The following is a 15,084-nucleotide window of genomic DNA, read 5'->3' as shown; positions in this document are numbered from 1 at the left end:
CACTGCGCCACGACGGGAACTCCTAAATTTTTGAATTACAAAAAAGCACCATGTCAAACCTTTAACACACTGAAGGCCAGGAATTGAACCTCCATCCTCACGGACACTCTGTTGGATCCTTAACCCGCTGAGCCACACGGAAACTCCTGCACTACCTTTTTGTTTGTCTTTTTAGGGTCACAGCTTCAGCTTATAGAAGTTCCCAGGCTAGGGGTTGAATCAGAGCTGTGGCTGCCAGTCTATGCCATAGTCACAACCACTCAGGATCCTCTGACCCACTGAGCGAGGTCAGGGATCGAACCTGGGTCCTCATGGATACTAGTTGTTTTCATTACCGCTGAGCCACATGGAAACTCCTGTCCTACCTTTTATGACCTAGCAGTCACACTTCCTTCACATTCTATGCATAGAAGTGCGTCACCACAGGCCAGCTCACATGCAAAGGGAAAGGGTAGATTCCACCTTGGTGGCTGTAGTGTCCAAGAATTTGTGAAAAAAATTTTTTTTAATGTAATTTATACTCATCCTTTCCCCCCCCCCTTTTTTTTCTTTTTTTGGCCATGCCATCAGTACATGGAAATTCCTGGGCCAGGGATTGAACCCACGCCTTGGCAGTGACCCATGCCACAGCAGTGACAATGCCACATCCTTAACCACTAGGCCTTCAGGAAACTCCCATGAAAATATTTTAAAACACCAGTTGGTGACTTTGTCTGCCTGAGGAAGGGACAACAGCAATTGCTAGGTCAGGCTTCTTAACATGGCAACCTTGGGAGTTCCCACTGTGGCTCAGTGGTAACGAACCCGACTAGTGTCCATGAGGATGAGGGTTTGATCCCTGGCCTTGCTCAGTGGGTTAAGGACCCGGCATTGCCATGAGATGTGGTGTAGGTTGTAGACGTGGCTTGGATCCCCTGTTTCTGTGGCTGTGGTGTAGCTGGCAGCTGTAGCTCTGATTCCACCCCTAGCCTGGGAACCTCCATATGCCACTGGTGCAGCCCTAAAAAGAAAAAAAGAAAAAAAAAGTTGAAGTCCTAACCCCCAGAACCTCAGAATGTGACCTTATTTGGAAACAGAGTTGTTGGAGTCATACTGGAGTAGATGGAGCCGCTAATACGATTGGTGTCCTATAAAAAGAGGGAAATTTGGACACAGATGTGCACAGAGGGAAGACAGATATGAAGACACAAAAAGGAATGTGGCCACACAGCCATTGGAGTGAAGCATCTACAAGTCAAGGAATGTCAAGGATTGCCTGCAACCACTAGACAGGAGGAAGAGACAAGGAAAGAGTCCCCCCCACCCCCAATCCCTCACCCCCGACAGCTTTCAGAGGGCTCCTGGCACTTCAGAGACCTTCATTTAGGACTCTAGCCCCCAGAACTGTGAGGAAAGAAATTTCTGGGAGTTCCTATCATGGCGCAGTGGAAATGAATCCGACTAGGAACCATGAGGTTGCGGGTTGGATCCCTAGCCTCGCTCAGTGGGTTAAGGATCCATTGTTGCCGTGAGCTGTGGTGTAGGTTGCAAATGCGTCTCGGATCCCGCGTTGCTGTGGCTGTGGTGTAGGCTGGTGGCTACAGCTCCGATTCGACCCCTAGCCTGGGAACCTCCATATGCCACAGGTGCAGCCCTAGAAAAGACAAAAAAGAAAAGAAAAGAAATTTCTGTTGTTTGAAGCCACCCGGTTGTGGGTATTTTGTTCCAGCAGCCCCTAGGGAGGTAATACAAGCCCAAATATCCTTCACAGGTGAATGCAAAACCACCTGGGGTACAGGGGTACATCCATACAATGGAATACAACAGGGGTGAATCGCAAAAATGGAGATAAGCCTGTCACCTTCTGTATGACTCCATGTACGGAATATTCTGGTAAAGCCAAGAATACTGGACGAAGAACACATCAGTGCTCGCCAGAGGTTGAGGTGGGGACGAGAGTTTGACTCGGAAGGGAAAGTATGAGGAAAATTTTGGAGTCATGGAACTGCTCCGTACCCTGCGTGCGGCAGCGGCTACACACATCTACGCATTGGTAACAGTGATAGAATTCTACGTCCCACGAGAGTTAATTTTATGGTCTGTTAATTTAGGTATTAAAAAAAAAATGAAAACACATGCACACATACATATACCCAAACACATTTCTTTTTAAGATGTTTGAAAAGAAATTTTCCTTCTGGGTTTCTGCCAGAACGGCTGCTTTGTGGGGGCTCTGCCACACTAGCCCTTGTATTCCGTGAGCCCGGTCTTCTATCTGTAAAAGGAGAGAATCCATCGAGAGCAGAGGTTTTCATAGAGACCCCTCTCCCACCCCTCCAGTCCCGCACATTGCATCCCAGGGCTCTCCTTTTGTGGAAGCAGGAGTGGAGGAGGGTTTGGAGCAAAAGGTCCTTCAGATGCTGAGCCACAACCGGAACTCCTCTTTCTCTCTTTGCAGGTGCCCTGGAGAAGGGGATTAATGTTCCTTTTTCACAAAGGCTGGTGAGGGTTGCCGAGAGCACCCTGAGACCCTGCCATATAGTACGGCACTGGCAAAAATATTTTCAGGAGTTCCCGTCGTGGCGCAGTGGTTAACGAACCCGAGTAGGAACCATGAGGTTGCGGGTTCGATCCCTGCCCTTGCTCAGTGGGTTAACGATCCGGCGTTGCCGTGAGCTGTGGTGTAGGTTGCAGACGCGGCTCGGATCCCGCGTTACTGTGGCTCTGGTGTAGGCTGGCAGCTACAGCTCTTATTCGACCCCTAGCCTGGGAACCTCCATATGCCGCGGGAGCGGCCCAAGAAATGGCAAAAAGACCAAAAAAAAAAAAAAAAAAACAAATTTATTTAGTGGGATGGGTTTTTTGGGAAACTATTTTATCTAATCTAGAAAACCAGAGTCGGGCCACCGTAGTTGAAGGTGGGGAGAGGGGCGGCCTGAGGCTCCCCCGAGGACTCCCAGAAAACCCCAAGAAACCCACTTATCCAGTAGCTTGGCACTTATAAGAAGCACATGGGAATGCCGCGATGTCTAACGCGCTGACTTTGAGTTGGGAAGAACGAGGAGGGATTGGGAGGGACTCACCCTTGGATTAGTCAGCCTCCGGCAGGTCCCAAAACACAGGTGCATCTGAACTGGGCACCACCTCCCCCGCCCCCATCCTCTCCCGCCAGGCCCCAGCAGCCATGCCCTGCCACTCACAGGATAAGAAACAGTCACCATTTTACATTGAATGAATTTTATTCTTTAAAGATAAAGCATCCTAAGCTAAAAACATCCCCCATCCCCCTTTTCACGTGCCCTTCTAAAAGGTGATGTCGTTTCTTTACCAACGAAGTTCAACGTTCAGTTCAGTGTTGGGGCAGGATCTGCAGCAGAGGTCAGGGGCTGGCCGCGAACGGCCTCTCACATGGGCATCGTCAGGCAGACTTCTTTCTCATAGATGTCAGGAATCAGACCCACCGGGGAATCGACCATGCGAACGGTGTTCTTACTAAACAGCTTGAATTCATAATGGATGAGCTGTTCCCAAAAGCCGCTGTTGGGCCGGATGATGGGGCGGCACGACTTGGTCCACGTGTGGGCGTCCAGCAGCGACATGGAGCGGTACTTCATGAGGTAGGCGAGGCAGAGAGCGGCAGAGCGGCTCACCCCCGAGGCGCAGTGCAGCAGCGTTCGGCCCTGCCTAATTTCCACGCTGTGGATCTGATCTGCGATAGGGTCAAAAAAGTCGTAGAGGCGCGAGGTGGGAGCATCCGCCACCGGCACGTGTACGTACTGGATGTCTTCGAAGAACACGTCGGTCACCTCCATGGACACACTGACGACGGTGGTGATGTGGTGAGCAGATAGCATGAGTCTGCTGTTGGCTGCCGCACCATTGCCAAGGTACAGACTGCTGGTTATCTGGGAGAGGCTGTGGACGGTGGGCTGCTGGACAGCCTGAGCCGAGATGGGACACGGCGGTGTCGTCATCAAGACAGCAGGACAGGGGTCTCTCTGGGCTGGTTTGGGGCACTGCTCCTGGGAGCGAGTTCAGGAAGCTTCAGCTCCGTGAAGTCTCTGGAGAGGGTCCGGGGGACAAGTACACCGGTCACTGGACACCACCTCTCACTGTACCCATGTGTCCCCCAAACCCCCCCCGGGCCCAGTGCAAGCGTCACAATCCCTCACTGCCCTTCCCACTGGTTTCCATAGCAATGACAGCTTGCTACAGGGAGGACTTGGCCGCAGGGTCGGGTCTTTAGAGAAACACCGGCTCCCTCTTCTTTTATCTTTCTTCAGAGTCATTTATGTTTTGAGCCGAATTCTTATCTGTCTTAGTGTTTTAAAATGTTCTGTTACCAGATATCTATATTATGCCTCAATTATTGGACCACGGTGAACACCAAATCTATGAATGCTTCTATCTTGTTGTTGAGCAGGGCTTACACTTTTTTCCTACAGAGTAACAGTATCATGTTTTAAATTGGGGGCACCGCATTTGGCTCATGTGATAGGCTAATCTCTATAAAACTGCAGCGAGATAGGGCTGTGGCTGGGCTTGGTGAGCTGGCCTGATACTTCTTTGTTGATTGTAGCCATAGAATTATGTCCCTGCTCACAGACACATCAGGACTATTTTTAAGGGAACATGGCTGATATACAGCCCTTTATCTATGAGTGAAGTTGGCCTGTGGTGAGCAGTTGTGACTAATTTAGCTGTGTCACTGTCCATTTGTGCATATGGCCCAAATGATTCATCACTTGATTCTACTTTATTACCTGAAACAACAGCTCAAATTATCTTGTGTACTTTCTCCAAAAAGAATGTCTGCGGGCTTTGTAAACTACAAGTCATTTTGACTACGCCAATGGCCTCTCCCTGGTAATGTTCAAAATTCTGGAACAAGTCAATGCTACATCATAACTGGGCCCAAAATAGATTTTTAAAACACTCCCTGAGATTTGCATTTCCTCTCGGCTAAGATTTTTGTAGAATTTGACTGAAGATTCAAAACAACTGTAACCTAAAACTAACAAATTCTTTCACAGAGCAGCTAAGAGACTCATTACCTTTCGCAGTACTCCTTGCCATTTGGGGTTGTGTGCAAAAGTGTGCTCCTGAAAACGTAAAAAATGGAGTTAAAAAAACCCCGAAATGATTCCATACGCCATTCTCAAAGACAAACATGGCTCATATTAAATAGATTTTTTTTCCCAGCCAATATCCTGTGATGCCCTTTCAGCTGAGGGATTTGGGATGTCTTAAAACTCCACTGTACAGAAACAGACTCACAGACACAGAGAACAGACTTGTGGTTGCCGAGGGGGAGGGGGGAGGGAAGGGAATGATTGGGAGTTTGGGATTAGCAGATGCAAACTAGCATATATAAGATGAATAAACACCCGGAATTATATTCAATAGCCTATGATAAACTGTAATGGAAAAAATATGAAAAAGAATACATATATATATATATATACCTGAATCACTTTGCTGCACAGTAGAAATTAACACAACATTGTAAATCAACTATACTTCAATAAATTTTTTAAAGAAACAAAAAGCCTCCACTGTAAAACTTTTCCTAGGTAGGAGTTCCCATTGTGGCTCAGTGGGTTACAAACCTGACTAGTATCCATGAGGATGTGGGTTTGATCCCTGGCCTTGCTCAGTGGGTTAAGGATCTGGTGTTGCCAGTAAGTTATGGTGTAGGTGGCAGACGTGGCTCGGATCCCACGTTGCTGTGGCTGTGGCTTAAGCCAGCAGCTATAGCTCTGATTCAACCCCTAGCCTGAGAACTTCCATATGCCACAGGTGCGGCCCTAAAAAAAACAAAACAAAACAAAACAAAACAAAAAAACACTAGTTCACATTCAGATTTCTCAATTTAGTAGACAAGGCTCTTTCCTTTCTGATCTAAGCCTACTTTTCCAATATCATTCATTCATTGACTCCCCAAATTTTTATTAAGGCCTGTGTGCTAGGCCATTCTGCCTACATAAAGCTTCAGTTCTGACCAAAGAAATCCAACGTTCTTGGTAATTGGCAAAATATACACGTGTGCTTCCTTACTTTTGCCCAAGCCGTTCCTCTCGATTGAGAAAACTTTCTCACTCCTGCCTACTTACTGAACGCTTTCCAAGCCTCAAGAATCAGCTGGTTAATTTTTAAAAAAGCATTGGAAGTTCCCATTGCGGCTCAGTGGTAACAAGCCCCAACTAGTATCAACAAGGATGGGGGTTCGATCCCAGGCCTCGCTCAGTGGGTTAAGGATCTGGAGTTGCTGTGAGCTCTGGTATGGGTCGCAGACATGGCTCAGATCTCCAGTTGCTATGGCTGTGGCGTAGGTTGGCAGCTCTATCTCTGATTCTATCCCTTGCCCAGGAACTTCCATATGCCACAGGTGTGACCCTAAAAAATAAAATAATATAAAATAAAGTAAAATTTAAAAAAAACACCATCTGAGCATCCAATCTGTGTCAAGTACAGTTCTAGCATTGTGTAGATGCAGCACAACACACACAGGCCCAGATATCAAAGAGCTTATAGTTTAGCCAGAGAGATACATAGTCATGAAAGAGTCCAGAAGAGAGGGTGATTCATTGTGTTATGTGTGCATGTGCTTGGGGACTGGGAGCCGTTCGGGGGATGTCATGAAAGGCTTCACTGAAAACATGACCTGGAACAAAAGCTTTTTATTCATTTGTTTGTTTTTATTATTTATTGTTTATTCTCCCAGCTTTTGTCCCAGTTTTTGTTCTGCAAAATTTCAAACCTACGGGAAAGCTGCAAGAATAAAATAACGAGCACCTGTTTCCCCTTCACCTATAACTTCTCTATTGTAAACCCTTCGCCATCACATTTCCTTTTCTCTCTGTTCAGAGGGACAAACACGCATCTTTATCTGTTAGCTCGTTTCTTTTTGCTGAGCCATTGTCAACTGCAAACATAGCAACACTTTCGCCCTTTCAGCCCCTCCTAAGAACAAGGACATTCTCCATAACCACAGTACAATGGCCGTATTCAGAAAATATGACATTGATCCAACATTTTTATCTAATATATAACCCATATTCAGAATTCACTAGTCCTCCCAATAATGCAATTTGTAGCTGTTTTCTCCCTCTTTATCCAGTATGGAATTAAGGATCACCCAATGCACTTAGTTGTTATGTCTCTTTAGCATCTTTTAATTTGGAACCGTTTCTGAGCCTTTTGTTTGGCTTTGGTCTCTTCTGGCTGTTGATGTTTTTGAAGGGTTCAGGCCAGTTTTGCAGAACATCTTTCAATTTAGAAGTGTTTGATCATTCCTCTGGAATATTTTTTTTGGCAAGAATAGTTACAAGATTGTGTCATTCTCAGTACATTGCACTGGGGGCATGTGATATGTTTGCCCCGTTAATGACGGTAATAAATTTGACCACCCTGCTGAAGGTGACGTGAGCTAGGTTTCTACATTATAAAGATAACTTTTAGAGTTCTCCTATGCTGCAGTGTGTTAAGAATCCAGCAGTGGCACTGCAGTGGCTCGGGTGGCTGCTATAATGAGGGTTCGATCCCTGGCTTGGGAACTTTCACATGCTGCAGGGGCGGCCAAAAATTTTTTTTAAATAAGGAAATAAATAAAAGGACACAATGGAATACTACTCAGCCATAAAAAAGAACAAAACAATGCCATTTGCAGCAACATGGATGCAACTAGAGAATCTCATACTAAATGAAATAAGTCAGAAAGAGAAAAGACAAATACCATATGATATCACTTATATCTGGAATCTAATATACAGCACAAATGAGCCTTTCCACAGAAAAGAAACTCATGGACTTGGAGAACAGACTTGTGGTTGCCAAGGGGGAGGGGGAGGGAATGGGACAGACTTCAGATCTGGGGTTAATAGATGCAAGCTATTGCATTTGGAGTGGATAAGCAATGAGATCCTGCTGTTCAGCATTGGAAACTCTATCCAGTCACTTGTGATGGAAGATGAGGGAGGATAATGTGAGAAAAAGAATATATATGTAAGACTGGGTTACTTTGCTGTGCAGTAGAAATGGACAGAACACTGTAAACCAACTATAATGGAAAAAATAAAAATCATAAAAAAATAAATAAAAGGAGTTGCATGTTATATTGTCCTATGGATAGACAGGGTAGGTAGTTCCCAGCAGAAGGCTCTAAGGCAGAGGTAGGAGTAGTGAGTACCGAGTACCGAGAGTCCTGTGTTGATTCCACTTCCCTGTGGCACTGAGGCAGTTGCACCTCTGTATGCAGCCAGCAGCAAACCAGAGTCCTAGGACTGGTTGCTGGGCTCAGTCTGGTGCTTGGTTTCTGGATGGTGAAGGGAGACAGATGGAAATGAATGAGGAAGTCTTTAAATAACACTCTCCGGGCCAGAACACAGATAATATGAGAAAACAATTGTGACTTATTTGTTAGGTGGAAAAAATCAGTTTATAAAATGTAGTCATTGGGAGTTCCCTTGTGGCACAGTGGGTTAAGGATCTAGTGTTGTCACTGCTGTGGCTCAGGTCACTGCTCTGGTGCAGATTCAGTCCCTGGGAACTTCCACATACTGCGGGCATGACCCAAAACAAAGTAATGATTTTTTTGTAAAGGTGAAATATATACATATGTATATTAATACATTCATATATATATACACACATGTATCACAAGTATATTAAATATCTATTAGTGAATCTTGTTTATGGAAATATTAGTATCACAATCTGTCCTAGGTATATACAAAGTAAGAATTCAACAGATGTCAGCTATTATTTGGTATTATATTTGAGTGATGAGATTAAAGGGTATGTTCTTTTTTTTGCTTGTCTACATTTTCAAATTTTCTAAAATAATTTGTGTTGTCTTTATAATTAGAAAAAATGGATCAAGATGTGTTTAGACATCATCAATAGGGACCTTTTTTTGCCTATAATATGAGCAAAGGTGAAAAATGGCTAATATTTCATGGGGACAGAATTCAGAGAAATGATTGCTTTCCTCCACGGCCGGGGTTGGAGACGGGGATGGTAACACCGGTCAAACCCTATGGAGAGGAGGATGTAGAGCAAAGAAAACTCTCACAGGAGCGATGCAGGGTGAGGTGGTACCATCTATTAGGAGACCAATGCAATAACGCTGAAGATGCGCACTGCCTATGGCCCAGCAATTCTAGCCCAGGTAGAAACTCTTGTGCATACACGTAAGAAGATATTTACGCTGATATTTACTGCAATGTTATTTATTTATTTATTTGTTGATTTTTAGGGCCACACCCGCGGCACATGGAGGTTCCCAGGCTAGGGGTCCAATCAGAGCTGCAGCTGCCGGCCTACACCACAGCCACAGCCATGCAGGATCCGAGCCGCATCTGCGACCTACACCACAGCTCACAGCAACACTGGACCCTTAACCCACTGAGCGAGGCCAGGAATCGAACCTGTGTCCTCATGGATGCTAGTCGGGTTCGTTAACTGCTGAGCCACGATGGGAACTTCACAATGTTATTTACAACAGTGAAAAAATGGAGGCAGTAAAAATGTCCACCAAGAAGGAAATGAAAATTTGACAACATCGTCATGTAAAGAATCCCACACACACAGCTATGAAAATGAATGAACTATAGCTACATGTGTAAACCTGGATCAGCCCCAAAAGTATAATGTTGTACAAAAAGGCAAGTTGCTGGAGAAAATGTGTAACATGAAGTTTAAAAACAAGTACAACACTATCACACATTGTTTACACATGCAGATACCTATAAATGCATATACATATGTATATATATGTTTTATATACATATATATACATACATACATACATACACACACACCTGTATGGAACTAAGAAACACCAAATTGAGGATAGTGATTCCTCCAGGGAAAGAACTGGATCTGGGTGCATGAGATAGGGTGTTTCAATGTCTTAATATTTTATTTTGTTAAGAAAATAGATCTGGGAGTTCCTGTTGTGGCTCAGACAGTTACCAACCCGACTAGTATCATGAAGATGCGGGTTCAATCCCTGGCCCAGCTCAGTTGGTTAAGGATCTGGTGTTGCCATGAGCTGTGGCTCAGATCCCATGTTGCTATGGCTGTGGGTAGGCTGGCAGCTGCAGCTCCGATTGAACCCCTAGCCTGGGAATTTCCATAGGCCACATCTGCGGTCCTAAAAATTAAAAAAAATTAAAAAAAAAAAAAGAAAAGAAAAGAGATCTGGAGTTCCCGCTGTGGCACAGGGGGTTAAGAATCCAACTGCAGCTGCTTGAGTTGCCGTGAACGTGTGGTTCAATCCCCTATGCCCATGGTGCAGCCATTAGAAAGAAAGAAAGAGAGAGAGAGAGGGAGGAAGAAAGAAAGAAAGAAAGATGGAGTTCCCGTCATGGCGCAGCAGAAACGAATCCGACTAGGAACCATGAGGTTGTGGGTTCGATCCCTGGCCTCGCTCAGTGGGTTAAGGATCCAAGGCTGCCATGAGCTGTGGTGTAGGTCGAAGACACGGCTCAGATCCCTTGTGGCTGTGGCTGTGGCTGTGGCATAGCCGGCAGCTGTAGCTCCGATTAGATCCCTAGCCTGGGAACCTCCATATGCCGCGGGTGAGGCCCTAAAAAAGACAAAAAGACCAAACAAACAAACAAACAAACAAGATTGTCTAGCAGATTGAGAAGAGGGGGGAGAGGAGGAACAGCATGACAATTTGCTGCTTTCCAACTTGGGCAGCTGACAAGATCATTCCCTGAAGTAGGAAGTACATGAGGAAGGTCAGATTCTGCCTGAAAGATAAGCAAAGAATATAGTTTGGAACAGGACGAGATTGACAGGCTCCAGGACCAGCATCCGCAGTGTGGGGCTCCTATCCTGCATCCCTTCCTTTCTGACTATTCCTCCCCAAGAGCCCTACCCTGTCTACACAACCACCTGCTTCAAGGGAAACGATCCCTATTCCCAGTTTCTAGAGTGGCAAGGAGAGCCTGCAGTGGATTCTGATCATTCTAAGCTAGTCGTGCGAATCCATTCCTCGTGCCAATGACTGGTTTAGAAATGGGCAACTTAAGGTAACTCTGGCAAATGATATGCTAAGGGAAGCCTACTGAGGGGTCTCCAAGAGAGGTTTCCTGGCTCCTAAGGAAGAGACAATAGTACTAGAGAGGGCTTTTCTTCCTCAGAATAAGCCACTTCCAGATGTGATATCCGGATCTCAGCAGCCCTCTTGCACCCACGTGGAGAAGCAGCCTGAGGGCAAAGCCAGCATCCTGAAGATGAGGGTGTGGAGAGGCAGAAACAGCTCAGATCCTTGATGGAGTAATCATGCTTTTTTTTTCTTTTTTCTTAACCAGCCCCACAACCCGCCTACCTCTAGACTTCTTGCTATGTGGGATAAGAAATTCTCTTACTGTTTAAGCATTTTGAGTCAGAATTTTCTGGCACTCACAGCATTCGTCTGAAGTAAGATGGATAATCCTGTGACGGTGTCCACGGTAAGAACGAAGGCTTTTGAGAGGAAGGCTTGCCTGAGGTTCTAAGTAGCAGAGTCTGGGTCCCACTGAAAATCTCAGGCAAGTTATTTGGTTGATTTAAATTGTCTTGAAATTGTAAATGCAGTAGAACATAGTATATGCATTATATTTCATTTGCATAACTCCAGGCTTATTTTAACTCTAACAATATAGGCGTTTATAGAATAAAAAGTGAAATTCTCCCTTTCATTTACACTTCAAGCCTAATTCCTTTATTCAGTGGTAACTGCTGAGAATAATATGATGAGTTTCCTTTCAGATCACACACACACACACACACACACACATTTTTACCAAAATTAGAGGGACTGTTCAAGATGGCCTAAGGTAAAACAAAGGCCCTGCATTACACTTGAAATTGCTCTGGGTACACAGAGATACGGTAGTCTTCTTCGGAAGAGAGGAAATAATATGTCAATGGGCAGGTGGAAATGCTGGGCAAGAAAAACAGACATATGGATGAAAATGGTGTGTTCAGAGAAAACGAACATATTTCCAGTCAGAAGTCTTGCCATCAGACTTCAATTTTCTGCCATTGATTTCTGAGAAAGATGCTTCTCATGTGGGCAATTCAACACAGCATGCTCTAGGAGGAGTTTTTTTTTTTTTTTTTTTTTTTTTTTTCTTTTTCGGCTGCCCCTGAGGCATATGAAAGTTCCTAGGCCAGGGATCAAATCCAAGCCGGAGCCATGACCTACTCCACAGCTGCAGCAATGCCAGATCCTTAACCCACTGGGCCGGGCTGGGGGTGGAACTGGCACCTCCACAGAGACAAGCCAGATCATGAAACCATTGCGCCACAGCAGGAATTCCCAGGCTGAGGTCTTTTGAGGCATTCTCAGGATTCTTCAGGATGAGTTGTAGTAGCAGAGATTTATTTTTTGAAGCGTGGGTAATATAAGAGTAATGCTGCGGAAATTAAGGAGTACCATATTTGTGTAATTACACTATACATATTAATTTGCAAATTTGTTTCACTTGACAATATATCTTGGGTATCTTTTGCTGTTGTTGTTGTTGACTTCGTTCTTTTTAAAGGCTGTGTAGTATTCCATAGTCTGGTTTCACCATATACTATTTACCCATGACCATCCTGATTGATTTGGGGATGTATAGAGGTTCAGTATTTGTTACCCCCAAATACTGCCACTTTGACATACTGATTATCTTGACTTAAAAGCACTTAAGAAACAGCTGGAGCACAAGGAACTAGATTCAATAGCCTATGATAAACCCGAACGGAAAAGAATACGATAAAGGGTATAACTACTGAGTCACTTAGCCATGCAGCAGAAATAAACACAACATTGTAAATGAATTAGATTTCAATAAAAAATTTTTTTCAGAAAAAGAAAGAGGAGTTCCCGTTGTGGCTCAGTGGAAAGGAATCTGACTAGAATCCATAAGGACGTGGGTTCCATCCCTGGCTTTGCTCAGTGGGTTAAGGATCCGGCGTTGTTATGAGCTGTGGTCTGTGGTGTGGGTCACAGACACCGCTCGGATCCTATGTTGCTGTGACTGTGGTGTAGGCCGGCGGCTACAGCTCTGATTGAACCCCTAGCCTGGGAACCTCCACATGCTGCAGGTGAAGCCCTAAAAAAGACAGACAGACAGACAGAAAGAAAGAGCTGATACAACAACACTCTGATGCTTTTTTGTTCCCCAGAAGGCAGGAGATAAATCTCCTATGTAAAAACTACCCTCCCTGCAGAGGTCTCTGCCAGCTCTTTCCTTGCTGGGCTGTGTGGCTGAAGGGACTTGGTGGGCAGCACTGGCCCTCTCCGGGATTTAGGGCCTTTCTGAGATTTCTCTGCCTCCCTTTTCTCAAGTGCCTTAGTAGTAGGGTGGGCTGTTTGGAGGAAGGGAGAGAGCAGTCTGGCTGCTCTCTAATCAAGAGGCTTGGTTTTTATTGAAGAATCAAAGCTTTTGGACTTTTGCTTTTTCTACTGCAAACTAATAAATTTGTCAAAAAAAAAGAAAAAATACCCTTCCTGTACCAGGAGGGTGGAAAGCATCTTTATCACTAGAGATAGGGAATTTAGGGCAAAAGGCTATATTTAAAAAAAGCATTGTTTTAACTTCATTTTATCACCCTTATTTACTAGTTAATATCCTTTGTACATATTTTTCCAGTCTTTTATTGACAATCTATAGGAAATCTTAAAATAGGGGTTTTAATTTATTCGTTTGTTTGTTGTATATGTTAAACATATTTTCTGCTAATCTTTTGTTCTTGTTTTTCAATTTTGTTTTTAGGAGCTTTTGCCATATGTAAACTTAAAATTGTTATTTTGTTTAATCTGTAAATCTTTCCCGTTGAAGCTTCTGGATTTTTGTTTTCCTTAGGAAGACTTTCCAACACCACGATTTAAACAAATGTTCGCTTTTATTTACTTCCCGTTTTTTTCATAGTTTTGTTTTTGATATTTAGGTTTTTTTTTCACTTAAAAGAGCTTTTTATCATGAAAAATTTTAAAATACTGTGATGTTGTGATTGACAATAAGAAATATATATTTGGTCTTCATCCTCCTTGCTGGCACTGAGCTCTTAAAACTCTTGGAATTTCCTAAATAATAAGAATGACAAAGGTGGAATGGGTGGCTTTTGTTATTCATAGAAGCGCACCTGAGTTTATGTTAATGAGTCAGCTTTTGGCAAATCCTTAGGTAACCTAAGGAGGAGGGCTTGGTTGCCAGGGGAACCAACCTGTGATTAGAGGGTTGTCATTTTCAGGCTCTCCACCGCCACTTCTGGGGAGGGGAGAGAGTTTGGAAGCTGCAGTGATCACCACTGGCCATTGACTTAATCAATTATACCTAGAAAATAAAGCTGCCATAAAACCCCAAAAGGATGGGTTTCTAGGTTGGTCAACACGTGGAGACTGCGACATGGTGGTGAGCTCAGAGAGGGCACTGAAGCCCTGCACTGTTTCCCTCTTCCTTGCCTAACGCACCTCTTCCATCTGGTTGCTCTTGCGTTATATCCTTTTATGATAAACCTGTCATCTAGTAAAGAAAATGTTTCTCTAATTTCTGTGAGCCTCTCGGGTAAATTAACCGAGCCTGAGGAAGGGGTTGTGGGAACCTCTGATTTATGCTGAGATGGTCAGAAACACAGGTGATAACCTGGACCTGTGATTCTTGAAATTCTCCCTGTAGCTCCCCCGACCAGTCGGAGGTAACTCTTGATAATAAGTTTCTGTTTAGATCTTTATTGGGCATTGATGCACACACAGACTTTTTACCAAAATCGGAGGGGATGTTTAAGATGGTTTAAGATAAAACCTAGGCCGTGAATTATCACCTTAAAGTGGATGTAATGTGTGTGTGTGTGTGTGTGTGTGTGTGTGTGTGTATCTGTAAGCAATTTACATTTTGGTTTTGTGTGTTTTTTAAAGTTTTATTTCTTTACATATTAATTCATTAATTATTTTGGTAAAATATGCATAACGCAATTTACCATTTTAACCTTTTTTTTTTTTGTCTTTTTAGGGCACGCCTGCGGCATATGGAGATTCCCAGGCAAGGGGTCGAATTGGAGCTACAGCTGCCAGCCTACACCACAGCCACAGTGATGTGGGATCATGGCAACACCAGATCC

The 15,084-nt window shown here is 44.2% G+C and overlaps 1 protein-coding gene across 1 annotated transcript; it reads right to left on the bottom strand.

Annotated features, from left to right (window-relative positions):
• Positions 3,242 to 4,074, bottom strand: DUSP21 (dual specificity phosphatase 21). The gene has a single exon (XM_005673571.2). It carries the CDS (start codon positions 3,951 to 3,953, stop codon positions 3,384 to 3,386), a length of 570 nt encoding a protein of 189 aa, XP_005673628.1. The 5' UTR covers positions 3,954 to 4,074; the 3' UTR covers positions 3,242 to 3,383.

The sequence above is a fragment of the Sus scrofa genome, chromosome X (assembly GCF_000003025.6).
Source record: "Sus scrofa isolate TJ Tabasco breed Duroc chromosome X, Sscrofa11.1, whole genome shotgun sequence".
NCBI lineage: Eukaryota > Metazoa > Chordata > Mammalia > Artiodactyla > Suidae > Sus > Sus scrofa.
Note: the sequence above shows the minus strand (reverse complement) of the source record. Positions and strands in the feature narration are given on the sequence as shown.